The sequence below is a fragment of the Sturnus vulgaris genome, chromosome 17, assembly GCF_052056855.1.
Source record: "Sturnus vulgaris isolate bStuVul1 chromosome 17, bStuVul1.hap1, whole genome shotgun sequence".
Taxonomy (NCBI): domain Eukaryota; kingdom Metazoa; phylum Chordata; class Aves; order Passeriformes; family Sturnidae; genus Sturnus; species Sturnus vulgaris.
The window spans coordinates 11,968,514-11,987,984 of NC_142259.1; the positions used below are offsets into that span (position 1 = coordinate 11,968,514).

Below are 19,471 nucleotides of genomic sequence, written 5' to 3' on the forward strand. Positions count from 1 at the left end.
CTTTAGCATCTGTCATCCTGATGACTGCAAATCTCTCTTTAACACCAGGGTTGTTTTGCACCTATATGAGAGTATGGAATTTTAAGAGTACTCTTTCCCTTGGAACTTCCCTGATTGTTAATAATGGGAAGGGGGCAAGAGGGCAGTGGGAAGAGGTTTAGGAGCCTGCTGGTCTGCGTTAAAGATGGATCCCATGGGTAACATCTCCACCTCTGACCTTCACCATTGTTAGTGCTGCTAATATAAACACCTTACTCCACACAAACCTCCTTGCATCATTCAGCAAATCTAAAAAGAGCAGATGTGACAGTTTAAGCACTTTTACAGCCTTCCCCCAGCAGTGGGAGAAGCATTTGCCCAGAAATCTCAACTACAACCCTGCTCTTATCTCTATATTTAGACTGGTTTGGTCATTTTGAACGTGGTGTGTGTTGGTCAGCCCAAACAGCAAATAACAGCAAATAAGAGCAAATAAGAGCAGATCAGAGTGGTCTCCTGCCACGCTGGGGCAGGACAAATGGGACCCTGCTGCCACCACTGTCTTTAGGAGGGTTTATTGGTGATAATCTGTGCGACACCTTTGTTTCTGTGTCACTGCAGAGCCCCGGGCAGTGTGAGCAGACATCCAGCTCTTCCAGGGCTTCATCCCCTCCAGCAGAGCCCAGCACACCTTCAGCCAGCTCTGGGGGGACCTGCAGACCCCATGGAAGCACTCACTGGGTGAAGCCCACCTGGCCATGTTTGGCTGGATTAATTCAGCTGGAATCAATAATCAGCAGGGAAATTGTGTTCAGAGCTTTGGTGCAGATATTTGCAGCTGAGTGTGACCACTGGCTCCCACAAACGTGGGCAGGGCAGAGATCACTGCTCAGTGTCAGCACTGTGCTTCCTCCAGCAACCTCTTCATCTCAATGCAGGCAGAAACCATCCAAACATCGACTGTGTTTGTGAAAATCACTGCACAAGGACTCAGGGCCAGCTACCTGGGGGCTTGGCACGTGCTGGGGAAGTGCTGCTCTCCCAAATTCGGCTGTTCCCTCACTGCCACACGGTCTGCAGGGCCGTGGCTTTCCAGCACAGCCTCCCCAGGAAAGTCTCTCCCAGCAGGCAGCAGTCCCATGCTAACACACAAGGACACTGTCCCGAAGGAAAACACAGCCCAGGGTGCATATGAATGTCTGGTGGCACAAAGCCCAGGCGAGGTTGCTGCTCCATAGTCAGCCTATAAATCTGTCCAAATAGGATTCTGACCACATCTGCCTTGTTTACATTACAAAATTTTATGGCCACGTGATTCCTCACCTGGAGAGGAGGAGCATCCTTGCACAGCCAGTTAAGGGCTGAGATTTATTACCTGGTGAGAAGGGCCTGGCTGCTCCCTGGCTGGGCAGTGCCCGAGGCTGCAGCACCCCCCTGGCATCCCCCAGCACCTGCTGCAAGCTCCTGGAGAAGTTTTTATGCCTTTGTTTTCCCCAGAAAAATCTCCAGAATGACAGAAAGCTTCCAGCCAGGCTATGGAGATAACCAAGCTCCTGCAAGGACACCCCACCCTCCATCCCAGGAGAATCCCAGGGACTGCTGCCACATGGATCTGCTTTAGAGGGGCCTTGCTGTGCAGCTTGGGAGGTGTTTCCCAATGACATCCCAAAAAAGTTTGCTCCCCTCTCTTGCAATGAGACTGGCTCTGCAATGCCAGCAGGAGAGAGAATCAAATGTTGCTTTCACCAGGGAGGGAAAAGACTTGAGCTGAATGAGCAGAGGCAGACCGATTGCTGAATCAGAGAAAATCCAGGTTTCCTTCCCTGTGTTGGCCCTTTCTCACAGCTCCCGGGCCACAGTTACAGGCACAAAAAACAGATGACAAGAAGTGTCCAAATAGACCAAAATATAAAACAAAATTCAGAATGTTAAACATCTGTTCCATAGAAACAAATCTCTGTAGGCTTCTTGGATGTTGCAGATGTCACATTAACCTGAAGCACTTAAGAATTTTAACTGGAGGAGGAAAATGTCCCTATTTTTATAAAACTTCATCAGCACACACTCTTGGCCTCTCAGGGAAATGGGTCCTTTAAATGCACCATAACCTGTCCCTCTTGGCTTTGTGATGAGAAGCTGCTCAAAACTTGTTGGCCTTGAGGAGATCACCCCAATTCTGAGTCGTGAGTGCTGAAGTTTCCCACTCTTAGCAAGGGTTTCCCTTTGCCTGCAGGCAGGATCAGCTGGATCAGAGCCCTGTGTGTGCCCAGAGGGGGGATCAGCCCTGTCTGACACTTCTCTGAAGAGGTAACTTGGAAAAAGGGTGGGGAAAGGCATCTTCCATCCCTGTTATTACACCAACATATAGCTCCAAAAATCTTCGTTCTATACTGTGCCCCAAAGGAAAACATTTGAAATAATCCATATTCATTGGAGTTTTTAATTCCTCACAAAGCAGAATTCAGCAGGCAGCTAATGAAGAAGACAATTATGCAGCACTTCACACAAAGAGAGGACCAGAACAGGTGCAAAGGCTGGAGCCTTGCCACGCTTGCTCTGTTCTTTGGCACAGGGATTGGTGCTTTACTAAAATGTATCCACACATCCCAACAGTTTAAGGACTCAGTCTGAGAGGAAAAGAGGTGACATTTAAGATTAATCATTAGCTGTTGACCACCTAGGATACTAAATCAGAAAGGAGACAGCTGGCCAAACTCAGGTTTATTTGTGTTCCTTCTGAGGAGCACAGGCAGAAATGGTGCTGAAGCAGCAGGGCAGTGAAAACACAGACTGTGTTTGGTTTGCCCCTCGAATCAGGGCTCTGATGTGCCAGTACAGGGCAAAGGAGTGGGGCCCAAAGGATTTCTGTGCAACCAGACAAGGATGGGAAAAGCAAAGAGAGATTTTCAGTCTCTCAAAAGCAAAGAGAGATTTCTGCAGATGTTGGTCAGAGGTGCAAGAGACTGAAAATCCCCTCTTGGAGTGGGTGCAGGGAACTCGGAGCAAAGCCATGAGCCAGATGTGCCAGCAGCAGCCGTGGCACTGCCATGGGACACAGGCTGTCCCCTCTCTCCCCAAAGTGCTCCCCAGAGCAGTGCCATGGAGCTGGGTTCAGGCACACAGAGCTACTGGGACACCAGGAACAGCAGCAAGGTCAGTGGTGAAGTGTTTTACTGGAAGAAACAGCCTTTGTGACACTTCTAATGCAAAAGATCGTTTTTGTGAGCAGGGGGAAGGAGCCTCCTGCCAGCATCATGGCTTATTCCCCTGGCAAATGCCAAGGAAAAGAACTATCCCAACAGGTAGGTGATAATATAGGGAACAAGTGGTAAGACAGCAAAGATAGAAACTGCTTAAGGTCCTGGTGGAAAAGGGAAAAATAATAAATTTAGGAAAAGATGTAGCTTCCCTCAGGATAAGGAATTTCTAACAGAAAGGTTCTCATTTGCTGACCATTTCCACACACAGCTCACACAATTATCCTGCTTTTACACACACAGACTCACGAATTGCTTGTGTAAACTTCAGGACACCTTCATGCATTCCAGCCACCTGATCAGCAGCTGTGGGTACAACCCTCCATCCCTCACAGCCCCCCAGAGGAGAGCAGGAAAACATCACAGGGCACTGCTGGAGCTGGGACTGCCCTGGGAGCAGCTCAGAGCAAACAGCTGGGACACAGCTGGGACACAGCTGGGACAGGGGAACAACTCAAACACCTGGGACACAGCTGGGACACAGCTGGGACACACCTGAGACACACCTGGGACACAGCTGGGACAGCTCAGAGCAAACAGCTGGGACACAGCTGGGACAGGGGAGCAGAGCAGGGACAGCCAGAGCACATCTCCTGTGTCTGCCCCACTCCCTGTTTTGGAGATCACTGCCCCAGTATTGTCCCCATTGTCCCCAAGAGCCCTCAGTGCTCCCACAGCTCAGAGTCCTGCTGGATGTGGGATCCCAGCCTGGGGTGAGCAGTGCTGAGCACATCCTCCTCCTCCTCCTCCTCCTCCTCCTGGGGAAACAGGCCAGGCTGCTAATGGGATCAGCAATTAGGGACACTAATCCCATACCTTCCCACAGCATTTTTTGCTTTCTCTGTAAAATGGATTTATTACTGGTTTTGGGGTAGCATACACGAGCTGTGAGTCAAGACCCTGCTGTACTTAGTGCTGTATAAACACAGAACAAAAAGACAGAACTTCCTACAAAGAGTTTATGGATTAAATTAATTACATCTATAACTCGTGGAAGTGGCATTGCCATGCTCAAGTTATCTGGGCCATGAAGCAAATTTTCCAGAAGACAGTGCAAACTAAGATGTGTTTCACAGCCACTTTACAAAAGCTCTTAAGACCATCTTTAAAAATAACTTTTAAGTCAAGTGAGTTTTGTTCATGGCCATTCATTCATGGCCAGAAACTTCAGCAAATGTGTTCTTTAGCTTAATGAACACGCAAAAATAATGGAATTGCACCTGCCCCAGTGCTCAGCAGACAGGAAAGAGAGGCCAAAGTCCCCTCTGGTGAGACCTGATGCACTTGCCTAGCACGATGAAAATCTGGTATTTGAGCAGGCATGTGCTGGAGCTCTGGCCAGGGCTGCAGATGTTAAATGAGACCATTCCCTGGGATTGCAGGAGCTCTAAAGTTACACCTATAGAATAACACTGTGTGCCAACACACACACACAGAGCACAAACGTGTCAATTAGCAAATGCACTCTGATACCTGATGTACTCTGGAAAGCAGCACATCTTCTGTTGGGGAAATGTCTCCTGATCAGCACAGCCCAGAGGTGTCCTGTCCTGCTGAGCCACAGACATGAACCTGGAGTCAGGAACCTGGGGTCAGGAATGGTCAGAGCACACCCACAGAGTGCTGGCTCTGGCAGAACCTTGGCTCTTGGTGCTCCAAAACTCCCTTTGTTAACATCTGCTTTGAAAACATCTGCTTTGAAAACATCTGCTTTGGCCAAGGCAGGGCTCTGACCAGCAGGAATTAATTGTAATTCCTAGACCACTCTCCATCTGCTTCAAACTTACTTCCAAGGATCAAAATAACAGTAAGTAGGATCCAATATACCTGGAATTACCAAACCCACCACTTCATCAAAATAAACCAAAACTAAAAGCCAGTCATGTCTCTTGGCATCTCCTCCCTGAAGAGGAATCAGAGGTTGATGTATCAGAGCTCTCCTGGTGCCACAGGGTGTTCAGCACTCCTGGCAAAGGGGCCCAGCCACGTCCTGGCAATCCCCCCAACTCTGCCAGGGCACCCCAAAACCTGCCAGGTCCTTCCCAGGGCAATCCCAGCCTGCTGTGAGCCCTCCTGCCCCACAGGAACAGGCATCACCTTCCAAGGCACAGCTCCTCTCAGCTGAGCTCCATCACACTCTGACCTGGGGAACAACATCTGTGGGGTGACTGCCCTGGGTTTAATTCAGTTTAATTCAGTGCCGTGGCAATGGGTGTGAGCTACAGCTGCAAACTGAGGGGACATTTGCTGGCACAACATTGGTGTTATTTCCTTTTCATCTCTGTTCTACCCTAACAAAAACCATTCCTAAGGGACACCAGCCAAGGGGATGACAAAGAGGTGCTAGAGCAGGTCAGCCCAAGGACTGAGAGGGAAGAACTGAGGTGAGCTTTGCAGCCCACCTGTGCAGGATTCCTAAAGCTTTGTGAGCAGAAGAGAAGGAGCAGCACGATGTGGGGACACCATAGAAGCTGTGAGGGTCCCCTGGGTGTCAGCTGAGGGTGAGACCCTCTGTGGGACACTGCATTTACCTGCCGGGACCCTCCCTGCCCAGGGGAACAGGCAGAGCTCTCCCGGAGCAAGGACCAGCAAATCCCATTGCTGAGGCTGCTCCAGAGGGAGCTGCTGCCCCCAGCTCTGCTGCCCATCACAACTTCCCTCTTGCCGGCAGAGAAAACACTGCATTGGTCACGAAAATCTCCTGTCCAGCCCGTGTCCAACAGCCCTGAGCTGGCAGGGAAACTGCTGGATCCACACAAAATCCACCACGGGATGATGGCACCTGCTCCAGCCTGCTCTGCCTTTCCATACCAGCTTTGCTCTTGCCTGAATCCGGGAGATTTTCTTATTTACTGTCTCTTCTGCATTGTCATATTTCAGGGCAGATTGATAGCAGTAGTTACTGCACCAGGCAGGCGTGAGGATTACTTAATTAATGTTTGTGAAGCACTTTTAGATCCTCACATGAAAGCAGCTAAGAAACGCAACGTGTAATTATTATGTATTATTAATAAACTTCTGGCACATTGATAGGAGGGAAGACAACGCTGCTTTTTTTTTTATCCTTTTATTTTCTAAAAAGATTCAACTTCTATGCTATGAAGGACAGATTTACCAAAAAATTTATGAGTAAGTAAACAAGGAGTGAAAGCTCCTTATTCCAGCAGGAAGGCAGACAGCAAACACTGCCTGAGGAAGAGAGCTCCACTCCTTGGTGATCCAGACACTTGAGGACCCCAGAGTTTTGGAGAGCAGCCAGATATGGAGAAGGCCAGGGATGTTGCAGGCATTGCTAACAGTGGAAGGGGTTAAATGCTCCAGTTACAGGGAGTTTGTTTAATGTGTGGTCACTGTGGTTGGCAAAGGCCTGAGCTGCAGAAGCAATGGGGTGTGCACAGCAGGACAGGGACGTTTGCAAACAAACAGAAAAATCACATCTGTGTGAACCAAGTTCTTCAGAGCTGAGAACGTGCCAGACACAAATCCAGTTCCCAGAAATAAGAAGAAACCCAGTCTCAGATGGATTCCTGGGCAGTTCCACAGAAGGGGTCAGCTCTCATATCCCAGCTGCTGCTTGAGCACATGGCTGGGGGCCAGGGAAAAGGGGGCCCAGGGATCAGGGGTGGATTACAGCTCTGCCCCTTCCTCCACCACAGACCCTGAGGAGCCTCTGCACCCTCTCCAAATGAACCAGGACAGGAATAAACCTCTGCTCTGCTTGACAAGGCAGCTGGGGGGACAAACTCAGCTGGCAGGACAGAGAGCCAGGGATGCACAGACACCAAAGCACTGCAGAGGAGACAGGAGAAGAGAAGGCAGGGATACAAAAGAGTTCTCAGGGACCCAAGCTGCTGCTCCTGGTGACACTACACCTTTCCATTCCCTGTTTGCACTATAAATCCAATATATCCTCTCTATATATATTGATCTATATCCAATAGCCATTGGATGCTATTGAGCCACCCAAGCAAAGCTCAGCTGGCACATGGAAAACATTCCTTGCCATGGGAAGGGAACTTCCTGCAGTTCCTGCCACACAAAGGATTTCAAGTGATGAGGCTGCAACAGACCTCTTTGCTCACAGCTTCAGTTTATTCTTTTAGCAAAATGAGGGGTTTTTTAAAGAGATACCCACAAGGACTCCCGAGTCTGAACATTTGGTGAGCATAATCATGCTTTAGAAGCATTTTGCCTATCAGTACCAATGAGAGAGCATTTCTGGTGTTTATGCTGTTTATGTACTCCAAATGAGATTTACAGCTCCATTTTGTTCAAAAATGAACAAGAGCAAATGGACTTAAATAAAACAAAACTAATCTGTGCTTTTGGCTAGAGACTCTGCGTGAATCCTAGTCCAAACAGAATTGAGTAAGTTCAACTCATAACAACAGGAACTGATTCTGTAGAGCAGAAAAAAAGAACTTTCAGATAAATTGATCCTTCAATTTGCTTTGACTGCTCACCAGCTTTTGTCAGGGATGTAGGTTTTTTATCAGATTAGACAGATTCCTGATGGATGGTATCAATATTAGTTGATACCGACAAGTGCTTGGTTTTGGCCTTGCTGTTCATTTATCTTGCCCAAACACAACTGAGTGCTGAGCTGAGGCCACCTTCCCCCCAGTGCAGTGCCAGCAGCTCAGGAAGGGTCACAAATCATCCACAGCCCCTGGACCAAGAGCCCCCATCACTGGGCCAGAGTAACTGCAAAGCTCAGCACAAATCCACAAGGGGACTGGGAGAGACTTGTGACTACAGAAAGGGGAAACACCAAAAAAATGCAAATCCATCTTCAAGGCCAGGCTGGAAGGAGCTCCCAGGTACCCCAGCCCAGGCTCTGAGCTCTGTTTGTACCCAAGGGGGCAGCTGGGCTCTCTGAGGAGACTCCTGCTGAGTAACACTTGGGTCATTCATTGCACTTGCTGGGCTCAAAGTGGAGCTGCTTGCACAGATTAGCTCTTAATTGAAAATTAATACCTTCCTTACAGAGGTCAAGTTTGGTATAAAGGAATCCCCATCTGGATAGGCAGGTTTAATATACAATCACACATATCAATATATGCTGCAGCAGGTATGTATTCGGATTTATTTGGTCATTTCACAACACAGCTTTTTTGTGTTTTAGTCTGACATCTGCACTCCCTTGCTGCTCAAAGCACTTCAGCAGCCTCCCCTCCCTAGAGCTGCATGAAACAGCCCAGTACAGACCCTCTGCTTTAGTTCTAGCAGAGGAAAACGTGCAATTTTTCTGTAACTACTCATCCCTCAAACCCGACAAAGGTTTCCAGCCCTTTACTGAGGCTGGGCTCATTTCAGTGGGAATACCTGTGCTCAGACAAGGGGGTTGTTTTCTCTCTCCATCCCCTTGGATAAGCTGCCAGCCCCTTTCCCTCTGTGGGATCTCATGCTGGGCAGTGCCAGGGACCAGGGAAGCTCTTCCAGACCAGGAAAAGAGGGAATCCAGGGCCCCCCAGCCCTCCTCACTGACCTTGGGCCATGGTCACCTCCTCACTCTAAGATGGGGATAATACACATACCACAGGTTTGTCCTGGCCTTAACTAATCCATCTTTTCAAAGCACTTTGAGGGCTTTGCTTGATGAGCACAGACACTGTAATACTCATCTGTTCCCAATACATTCCACGGGAGTTTCACCCTCCACAGCAGCAGGACTGGGGCTGCTGCTGTTATTGGGGACCTAGAAAATAAATCTGCTTGGGAATCTGGTGCTTGGGGAGGGGGCATAGCCAGGCACCAGGGCACAGTGCTTACCTCAGCCCTCCATCCCTGCAACAAAGGGCAGAATTTTTCATTAGAAATCACAAGACCTCCCCAAGGGCTGCTGTAAACATGTTCAGCAGTGCCAGGCTGTGTGGGAGACAGGAGAGGCCAAAAGAGAAGCAAGGACAGTGGGGAGAAAGCAGAGACCAGGGAGAAAGCTCGGGGGGAATCCCTACAAGGTTTAGGATTGCAGTGCTGGGAAGGGCAGGAGGTGAACACCAGGCTGCTCCCCAGGGACTGAACTCAGGGCAGCCTGAGGATGGAGTGCCAGGGCTAGAGGGGTGGGCAGGGAGCTCTGCCTGTGCCCAGCTCCCCTTGGCCCCAGAGCCCAGGAGGGAGCTGAGCCTGCAGCCGATGTAGGAACCAAACCACACACCTCCCATCACATCTGAGCCTTGTCTGCCCAAACATGACAACACAGATGTCGAGCTCCTTGAGCTCACATTAATGCCTTGCTCAAACACAGTGGCCCCATTGTGCTCCTGCTGCTGCCAGATCTCTCCACAGAGTAAACCTTAGTGACTGTGTTTATTGTAAGAACTAAGTGATCAGCTGTGAACTTTCTTTGACATAAATATTTTGCCATTAGCAATGACAAATAGCAACGCTCATGTTGTAAAAGTAACATTGGGTTATTCCTCTCCACGGGGGCATTGACATCATGAGAAATCAGAAGGAAATTGTGATTGGAGAAATGGGCAAAAGGAAGAATGTGACAGCAAGGATATTTATTCACTGTGTAAGAAGAGTTAAGAGAAGAATGGATTTTTCCACAGAGCTCTGGAGTGCCTCTGCAGAGCCAGCTCTGGACACTGTGCTGGTCACAGAGGGCAGGTGTTTTACACAGGTACTTCCAAAGCTGCACCTGCACATCACACCAGCACAGCCTGAGGGTTGGGTCCAGCCCTTTCATTCTGAATCCCATTATTACTAAACCTCTGCAGTTACAGCTGAACAAAACAGGAATTTTCCATTGTTGCAAGATTTTCTACTTTTTGACTGGTGGTGTTGGCACCTCAAAGCCTGTCTGCTCTCAGGCTGAACAGGATGGGAGAACACTGAGCAGCGAGGGGAAATAATTTCTCCGAGATTTTTTTCCAAAGGTACAAATGAGAGCTGCTGCTTTAAAAATAGCATAGACTATACTTCTATAGCACACATCCTCCAAGGAATTCAGCCCAAGCATGTAAGCTTGTCACTTCCCCCCAGAAGCAGGCGGGCTCTCAGGGATGGGGATGCTCAGGCAGGAGCACAAACTCACTGCAGGCTCTCCTAGCAGGAAGTTGCAGAGAAGTTCAAAATCCAGGAGTGTGCCAACACACACGTGTTCATGCACACTGGTACTCCATGGACTGGATGGTGAGTACATCAAAGGAAATGCAAAGCCCAACAATTAACTTTCCTTTTATAGAACTCTCCAGAGGCTGCAGAGCTGCAGGCTGGGATCAGAAACAGCTGAACCCAAACCATCCTGAGCAAGGAGTGCCAGGCAATGCCTGTCTGGATCCAGGGGCTGGAATAGCAGCTCTGGGGAAAGCATCACCTTTGGAAGGTGGGGATCCCACGTGGGGAGCTCAGAACAAGCTCAGTGCTGGCAGAGGGATACAGGATGCAGTGCTGTGAGCCAGGCTGTGTTACAGGGACCCCTGCAAGTCCCTCAGAGCCAGCAAAAAATCACAGGACACAACTACCAAGCTGGCAGGTTTACTGGGCTGTGGCTGGGGGCTTTCCCCCCAGCTGGAAATTTGTGGAGGCTCTAATGGAGAGGAGTTCTGGGAACTGGCAGCACAGCAATACACTGTGGGAAGGTCCACTGGTGAGACAGACACAGAGGACATTGCAGGGAACTAAACATAGGAATTAGGGCTCCCCAGGCAAAAGATTTAAGTCCAGTGGAAGGACAAGACCCAGAAAGCAACTGCAGGATGAAAAGAGATGGATCCAGAACAGAAATCTCGTGTGTGTTCACAGGACAGGGCTGTGCCAGGAGCCCAGTGATAAGCTCCAGACCAAAGTGACAAATCCCTGAACCCAGGGGAGAGGCTTTGCAATGAGGCTCTGCTTTTGAGGCTCTCTGAAGATATGAGTTCATTTTGGATGAAGGGAAAGTCTCCTATATATAGCAAAAAAGCCAAGGCAGTAGCTCTATCACACTAAAAAAAGTTACAGATGGAGGCAAAATATGGGCAATCTGCCTTTAATAGTCAAAGCCAACATCTGCCCTGTGGTGGGACCCTTGGAGACAGACAGGACATGGCTGAGATGTGACCCCTGCAATTCGGGAGAGGGGTTTCCTCTGCGAAATGCTAAATTCAGGCAGGTTTAGAGATGAATGAAAACTGCACACCATAAGGGAGGGCCAGGAATAGAAAGCCCATGTGGGGGAAGAATGCTCTAGATGTAGCAAACGCATCTCCAAGAGGCTTTTATCATTCTTATTTTGTCACTACTATCAACAATAATAAGAAAAGAGCTTACAGAGCATCCTCCCCAGTCCCTAAGCAATGCAGCCAGAGATTAGCAGCAGGGAGCAGTGGGCAGCAGAGAAAAGCTGTTCAAGGAATGTAGAGGCATGCATAATGAGATTACCGAATTGGAGTTGCATGTTTTCAAGGATAAATGTGATATTATTGCAGTGGCAAAGGCATGGCAGGAGCAGAGGAGAAGATGAGAAATAGCCTGTCAGGAGGGAGGGATCACTGCAGCTGAGCTCCCAACAGGACAGGGACAAGTGGGAAGTGGAGGCAGCGAGGAGGAAAGGAAGTGCACATCCTACTTGACATGCAGATATGCAGAGAAGCTTTTTGCAAAGTGGGTGATGTCATCGTGTTTTTCTCAGCCTTCAGGACAGCAAGAGAAAAATAGATGAAACCAGCACATGCAGAGGAGTCTGTAAGACGAGCAGACTTCCCCCCCCCACATCCCATGCAACACTAATTGCTCAAATATTGATCGAGGAAATCATTTGTAAGGACTAAATGAGGAAAATAAATACTTTCCTCTTAAGAAGCAAAAAGGGCAATGTTCCTGCAGAGCTGCTGGAAAGGTCCAGGTGATCAGAGAGCTTCCAGAACCACGGACATTAATCTAAGATGTTGAGTTGGTCTAATTTGTTATTTGTTTATAATGGAGAGCTTGAACAACTGCAGTCCTTTCTTTTTCAGGATACCACATGAAGTCCAGCTGGAATTACAGCGAGGCTGGTTCTCCCAGGGGGATAACCCATGGACCCTAACTAGCCTTAGCTAGTGGAAAGCCACAGCTTCAGAGGGACTTTGGCAAGCCAGGCCTGGTAGCTGGGCTGAGGGTGACAGGAACCAGCTGCCCAAGCTCAGCCTTGGCAAGGGAAGGAGCAATTAGGATTAAAACCCCAAAGCAGAACGCTGGAGCAGTGCTAACCACTACTGCCCTGGCAGGGACACCACGCCCCGAGGCACAGCAGCAGTTCTGCTTGGCTTCTGGAGAGCTGCTTCTGTTTCCTGACTAAAGGAAAACTGCCATGCAACAAAGTGCAAGAGCTACTCCAGAAAATATCTGCACCTCGTCAGCTTCCCGAGTAAACCATGACAGGAGTGAGCACCAGAGTCCTCTGTGGTTAAAAATGGATGTTGTGAGTACACCAAAGTACATGAAGAATACTATTTAAAAAACAAAACCAAGAATCAACCAGCCAACTATTAAGACAGACTGGGAGAATGATAAAAATAAGCATAAACAGGCAAAAACAGTGATTGCAGGAAGAGGAGAAAGCATCCACAAAGCCTGCAGTGGATGTTTCCCAGGGATATGCAGGCAAATAACCACAGGAAATGGGAGAATCAGAGCCTTTAAAATATATTCTAAGGTTAGAGGGAGATGAGTTTAATTTAATAACTGCCTGGGGTTTTTTTCCATTTGACAGAGGGCAAGTCCCTCGAGGGCTGCATTTTGCACACAGGGGTTTCCCCCCGGCAGGTGAGTGCAGGGCAGCATAGACCAGCCCAGCCCGAGGCGCTGGGGCTGAACTGGAACCAGTCTGGGCACTGGAGCTGGAGCAGGGCTGTGGCTCTGACACCTCCCAGAGGGACAGAGGAGCTGTGGGTGCAGCCCAGGGACAGCAGCTCTGCCCTCTGCTGCTGCACCCCCAGCACCTCCTCTGCAAACCTGGGGCCCCTCAGGGAATGGGAATTGCAAAATCCAGGAGTGTTCTCTCCACTCACATACAGGGCAAACATAAATAAGAGCCTGCTTGCCATGAGGTGTTTGAGTTAAAAGCCAGACAGGGTAACCAGAAGACACGGGTAGATCTCCAGTGGATAAGAAAGCAACAAAAATGAAGGTCTGAGGGATTTTCCTTCTTTTATCTGAATGCTATTTCACACCTTGGGGTATGCCATATATTGTCCCATTTAAATAAATAATAAAAATAAAATCCATAAAAACCAAAACCGACAAAAAACATCCAAGAATTTAAAAAAAGGCAGACCCAAATCCCTGTAAACCAAACAAATAAAACACAACTCTCTCTGTTTAACTGGTCCCAGTGTAACTCTGGAGTAGGCTGGAATGGAGGGGTCAGGGGAGGTGCTGTGCAGAAAATGTTAAAATGCAGCCAAAGATCCTGGTTTGGCTTGGGGGGGTGCACCTGTGTCCATTTTCCGGACTTCCTAAAGAGAACATGAAGGTATCTCGTATTTGTTGGATGGAAAACCCTTTGCAGTGAGTAGAACAAGAACAAGAGTAATTCAGATTTCTCCAAGAGCGTTTAGGACCCTGGCGTGACATTAAACCTCGCAGCAGTTCACTCTGCTCCCTTTGCACAGGAACAGCTTGGGCTCCCAGACCTGGCAAAGCAGAGGGGGCCCGGCCTCAGGAGAGGTGGCAGAGGTGCCCCGAGGTGTGCAGAGTGCTGCACCGAGCAGCCAGCTGGGGACAGTGGCAGGAGCTGCCAGCCAGGGGCTCAGGTTCAGCACACACAGCCTGGAGGAGCTGGGCACAGCTGGAGAGGGCAGGTAACAGCTCAGCCTGCCAAGTCACTGTCCCCATGTCCTTCCAGCACCGGTCGAGGGGTGAGTCCAACCTACTCAGTTGTGGGTTGAATTCTCAGGAAGGTGATCAGAGCAGAGGGCACACTCTGGCACGAGGGAAAGGCGATCCACCAGCAGGGAGCAAATCGGATCAGGACAGGCTTAGCAGGGCTGCTGTCCCTGCCTGCTAAGCTCATTGTTCATCAGGCCTCTCTGCCCTGCTGACACATGAAATGACTGGGAATCTGTGTTTGGGAACTGTTGGAATATTTGAGATTTGAGAACACACAGCATCAGTTCCATTGCAGTAATGAAGGCACAGAATGGCAGCTCTAAATGCTCAGGGCAATGATGCATTACCATTCCCTCTCAATTAATCCAGAGCCTGCAATGCCGGGTGCACTTACTCCGAGAATTTTCTCAGAAAATGAAGCTAGAGTATTTCATTTATAAATCTCAAAAGACACTTATTTGGCAAGAATGACCCTTGCTCATATACAATAAATCATGAACATCAACAGTCTCTAATGGATTTTGGGTCAGTGCCACAGACAGCAAAGCCTGGGGCCTGTGTTTCAGGATTCCAGGACTGTGCCAAAGGAGCCTTATAAATTATTAATGTGTTCATCACAGTGTCATCTGTGCCACTGGAGAGATAGAGACACTCTGGGGCTCTGTTTGACATTAAAAAAGTGATAATGGGTTCAGCAGGCAGACCATGGCTCCCCTTCCTGTGCTGGGCTGAGCCAGTCAACACCTCATCAAATCCCTTCCCCAAAGTTTCATACAAGCTCTTGGTTCATGATGTGCAACATTTTGAGAAGAGAAAAGAAGAGGTAAAGAAGTCTGTTTGCACAAGTAGCCCATCCAAGCCAGGCTTGCTAAGGGATGGAGCCAAGGTGGGTGTTTGCAGATGTTTGTACAGACACATTACAGAGGTAGCCAGGGCTTCTTGTGACTTCTGTGCCATACAGCGAGGATGTGGGAATACAGAAAATTCAAGTTTTGGTCCCTACTGCTCAGTCTCTCATGCTTTTCAGTTATTCATCCCACAGTTTTCAACCTCTCCCCCTTCACTTTTGTCCCCATGGTTACTGAATCACTGTGTTCGCAGAGATTTTCCTCACTAAAGAAAATGTGACTAACATGAGGCAGCTAAATTACCAGAGCCAACTCTGACATTGGTTTCTCCCAACATGGATCTTATCTTCAAAATGCCTTCAAGTAGATCTGTCCACTGGAGCCAACTACAGAGTAAGCAGCACTTCAGCTATGGACAGAGACAAAGCTGCATCACTTGCACAGGCAAGACTTTAAAAGGCTGGAATCAGGTAAAGGATAAAATCCAAACACCAGCTTTAGCAGCCACGCAGCCTAGGCGTGTGTGATACAAATAACTAGCAGACACATTTCACCACAAAAAAAAAAAAATTAAATTAAGCCCTGGAATGGAAGGCATTATTTCCTCACTGCACCTGGGTCTAAGAGTTTAAGCAGAGGTGGCTTCTTGAAAGCCAATTTGGTTAAGCAGCAGAAGACTCACACGTTTTAGGCCCAAAGAAACCTGTTACAAACTGCACCAACACAGGCCAGCGGGTATCAAGTCCAAAATGTCCAACCATAGCAGTCAGCACACAGAGCCACTGCTCAGAGGAGCTTCTCCCACACGGAGCAGCCCCAGCGACGCTCAAACCAGATCCCTTCCAAACTACCAAAACCACCCAAAAACCACTGAAATTAATTTTTGCATGAGAGGCCCTCCTCTCCTTCACTCACACCATCCATCCAGCCACAAGTGCCCAGACACCGAAGCGAGGGCAGCAGCTCAGGTGAGCATCCCCAGTCGGGAGCCAGCAGACAACGAGATGTGGAACTCTTACCTTGGCCGCTACGGAGGAGTTGGGCTTCTCCAGGAGGTCCCAGAGCTTTTTCCTTTTCTCAGCACAGCAAGTGTTATCGAATTCCTCCCCTTCCCTTTCCCTCAGGGTCTCTGCTTCTCTCTTCAGCTCCTCGTTCATCTGCTCTTTCTTCTGGTGGTAGCGGGCCTGGCAGCAGGACTCCAGGTAGATCTCATCCACCCCCCAGTAGTCCAGCTCCTGGCTGAAGGACAAGGCGCACATCTCCTCCATCATGTGCAGCTTGCCGGTGCGATAGAAGTTCAAGATCGAGGTGAATGCCCCGGGGTGCCTGTCGAAGAAGTACTCGTTCTCCTCCAGGTTGTAGTCATCGCAGATCTCCATGAGCGAGTCGTGCGTGTTGCAGTCTCTGAGCTTACCCAGCCTGGTCCGCGGCAACCTGTCCAAGGTCCGCCAGAGAACCTCGTGGGCCAGCCCCCCCACGTTGAGCTTGACCCTTCGGGAGCAGGCCTTGCTCCTGACGATCTCGGTGGGGTCCGGAGGCAAAGAGGTAGTAGAGCGAGATCCATGCTTATTCATCCCCAGAGGCATCGCTGGTCCCGCTCGGGCTGGACGCTGCAAGGTGCGGGGCAGGGCCGGCTCTGCTCACCTCTCCTTCCCCTCCATGCCCCGGAGCTGCAAGAGAGGCCGCGCGTGGGTCCCCGCCCGGCGCGGGGGGGGCGGCGGTGCCGCTGCCGCTGTCCGCCCGCCGGTGCTGAACCGAGCGCGGCCCCGAGCCGGCACCGAGCCCGGCCCGCTCCACGTGCGCCCGCCCGGCCGCTGCCGCCGAGCTCCCCCGGGCGGCGGCCGGGGTCCCCCCCCACCCCGCCCCGGCTGGCCCCCGCCCGGCGGAGGTGGGCACGGCCCCCAGAGCCTCTCGGTGCCGGCCCGGGGCTGCGCTGGCCCCGGGCTCCCATCCCGGAGCGCCCGGCCCCGCCGGACCCCGCGTGTCCCGAGCGGCCCCCGGTGCCCCCGCCCTGCCTGGCCGTGCAGGCTGCGGGGAGATCCGGAGGCTTTCGGTAACTCCAGCCTGCGAGATTTCCCGAGGAAAGAGCTAGGGCAGGGAAAAGGGAGGATTTACAGACGCGCTCTGTCTTCTCTGGGCTGCCCAGGGACGCCCCCCAAACCCCCCACACCGGCCTCTGCATCACCGGGAAAGCGACGAAAACGGGAATAAGAAAAATCCCCGAGGCTGCCGTGGGGAGCCCGGTGGCTCCTGAGAGCTCCGAGCACTGTTGCTTACACAAGATGGCACGGAGAGAAACCCCGTCACAGGCAGGAGCGGCTCCCCCGTGCACAGCTCGGGGCTCGGCCCCGGCCCGGCTCCCCCCAGCCCCAAAATCGGACCCTGCCGGTACCTCCCGGCCCCACCGCCGTGCACGGGGAGAGGCTCCCATGGCCCGGCCCGAGCCCAGCCCTCACCTACCTCCTCCTGCGGGCTCCCGGCGAGGCGGTGCGGGGTGTGCGGGGCCGAGGGCGGCTACATGCTGCGGCGGGGCGGGCGGCAGGGGCGGCCCCGCTCGCATCCCCCCCGGGCGGCTCAAGGCGGAGGGATGGCGGCGGCGCTCCCGGCTGTCCGCGGAGCCCAGGGGGAGGGGAAGGGAAACGAGGTAAATCGGATCCTTCGGCAGGAAGCTTTCCAAGGCCTTCCCTCGGCTGCGGCTCCTTACTCCTACCCACAGCCAGCACCGGAGCCGCGTCTGCGCCCGCCCCCAGCCCTCTCTCCGGGCAGGCACAAAGGAAAATCCCGGTGCTCCCGGTGCAGCCTCGGCACGGGATCAACAAGTGCAGCCCGCGGCTCCGGCGGGGCCGTGCGCGGCTGTCCCGGCGCGGGGCGGAGGGGTCGGGGCTGGGGCCGGGCAGCTCCACCGTGAGCTGGAGCCCAGCATTGCAGCGAGCCCGGCCCGCTCAGCTCCGAGCCCGCTCCGCTGCGAGCGCGCTCCGAGCCCGGCCCGGCCGTGTGCGGCACAGCAAAGCGGGGAGCGCGGAGCTCCGGGCAGCGCACAGCTCCGGGCAGCCCGGCACGGCCCCCGCCGCTCCCCGAGCCGTGCCGAGCCAAGCCGGGCACAGCGCAGCCCAGGGAGGTTTCGCATCACCCCGGCTGTGAGGGCGGACCGGGCCCTCGCCCCCACCCCGCTGCCCCTCGGCCAAGGAACGAGCCCGCAACCATGGCTGCGGAGATTTGCAGAAACAGACAGGAGGAACGGCCGTGGATCTCTGCTGCCGATCAGGACTATAAATATAATGTAAAGCAGCATTTACTAACCTGAAAACACAGCAGAAACAGAGAAAATGTCGACTTTCCAGGCAAGAGCGCTGCAATCCAAGTATTCCTATGCCAGGCTGTCCCTGCCGTGTCTTTACTTCTCTCCCACCAGGAAAAATGGCCCTCACCCTCGAGCTCCGTTAGTGCCAATTAGTGTCACTTAATGCACTTCACCTGTTTGGACTGGAGTACCAGGGTACACAGCTGTGCCCTCTCCTTGCCTTGATTGCTCGTGGCTCCTGGACTCCGGTGACAGTTCCTGAAATTGGAGCCTGCTGTCTGATTTTATGTCATTAACTGGGAAAAATGACCCCCAGCGCTGCTTTTCCCCGTTTTCTATGAATCTCTCCGCCCGTGCCTGGCTCCTGATGCCCGGTGTTCTCAATGTCAGTGCTAGACTATTGTATTTAGTGTTTGAATGCCCACATCTTCCTGAGAGGTTGCCTTCTGAAATCCCAAACAATGCATTTGCCTAGTATTTCACACAGCTGTATATCGGCTGTAAATTTAGGAATTTCTTACAGGAAGTCGGTCACTACCTTCCTTTTGAGGGAAATTAAGGTGTAGAAAAACAAGATCACCCAGAAAGGGGTGGAAGGAAGAATTGGGAATAAAACTTGACCAGCTTAATCCCAGCCCACTGCCCCTCCAGTGAAGCAGCTCCTCCTACGCCATGAATATTTCCAATATAGGACAGACATTAGGGCAATATTCAGAGCTCTCCTGTTGCTTTGTCATCATTTCACCCCCAGACCCTACTTTGCTCCTCTTACAATAGAGACAAAACCCCTGATCAGGGCTAGGAAGCTCCATCTGTTAATGATTACAAAATGCTGTGAAACTTCCAGCTGGCAGGTGCCACAGAAGAGCCAGGGTTTGTCAGCACTGACCTGCTGGGCACATCCCTTTGTGATGCCAGCAGGGAGAATGACAGGTAGCCTAATGCAGGGAGATGCATCAGATTCACCAGTTAAATCCCTGGAGAAGAGCACCTTGGCTTTACCAGCAGGGCATTTGGACCTTCCTGTGCCATTCAGGTGCCATTCACGTGCTCTGGCCAGAGGCAGGAGAGCCAGCCCTGGAGGGGGCACGAGCAGGGGCAGCTCAGGCTCCTCCAGTGCTGGCAGCTCCCTTTCCACACAACCCTTCTGGCCAGTGCTGGAAATGGTACTGGGGAAGCTGGGAGAGGGAGCCCTGCCCAGGGCAGCCCCTCCAGCTGGCTCTCCCTGGGGTGATCCACGAGTGTGGGGAGAGGAGAGGATGTTTCCACCCCCAGGACATCTGTTC

The 19,471-nt window shown here is 51.5% G+C and overlaps 1 protein-coding gene across 1 annotated transcript in view; it reads right to left on the minus strand.

Moving 5' to 3' along the window:
* The window catches only part of KCNB1 (potassium voltage-gated channel subfamily B member 1), a 99,085-nt gene extending 80,689 nt beyond the window's left edge, over positions 1-18,396 (minus strand). The window contains exons 1-2 of the mRNA XM_014876091.2: positions 18,185-18,396; positions 15,904-16,554 (exon numbers count right to left, since the gene is read on the minus strand). Coding sequence (XP_014731577.1) covers positions 15,904-16,470 — 567 coding nt within the window. The 5' untranslated portion in view covers positions 16,471-16,554; positions 18,185-18,396. The remainder of the gene's footprint in view (positions 1-15,903; positions 16,555-18,184) is intronic.
* Positions 18,397-19,471: the final 1,075 nt, after the last annotated feature.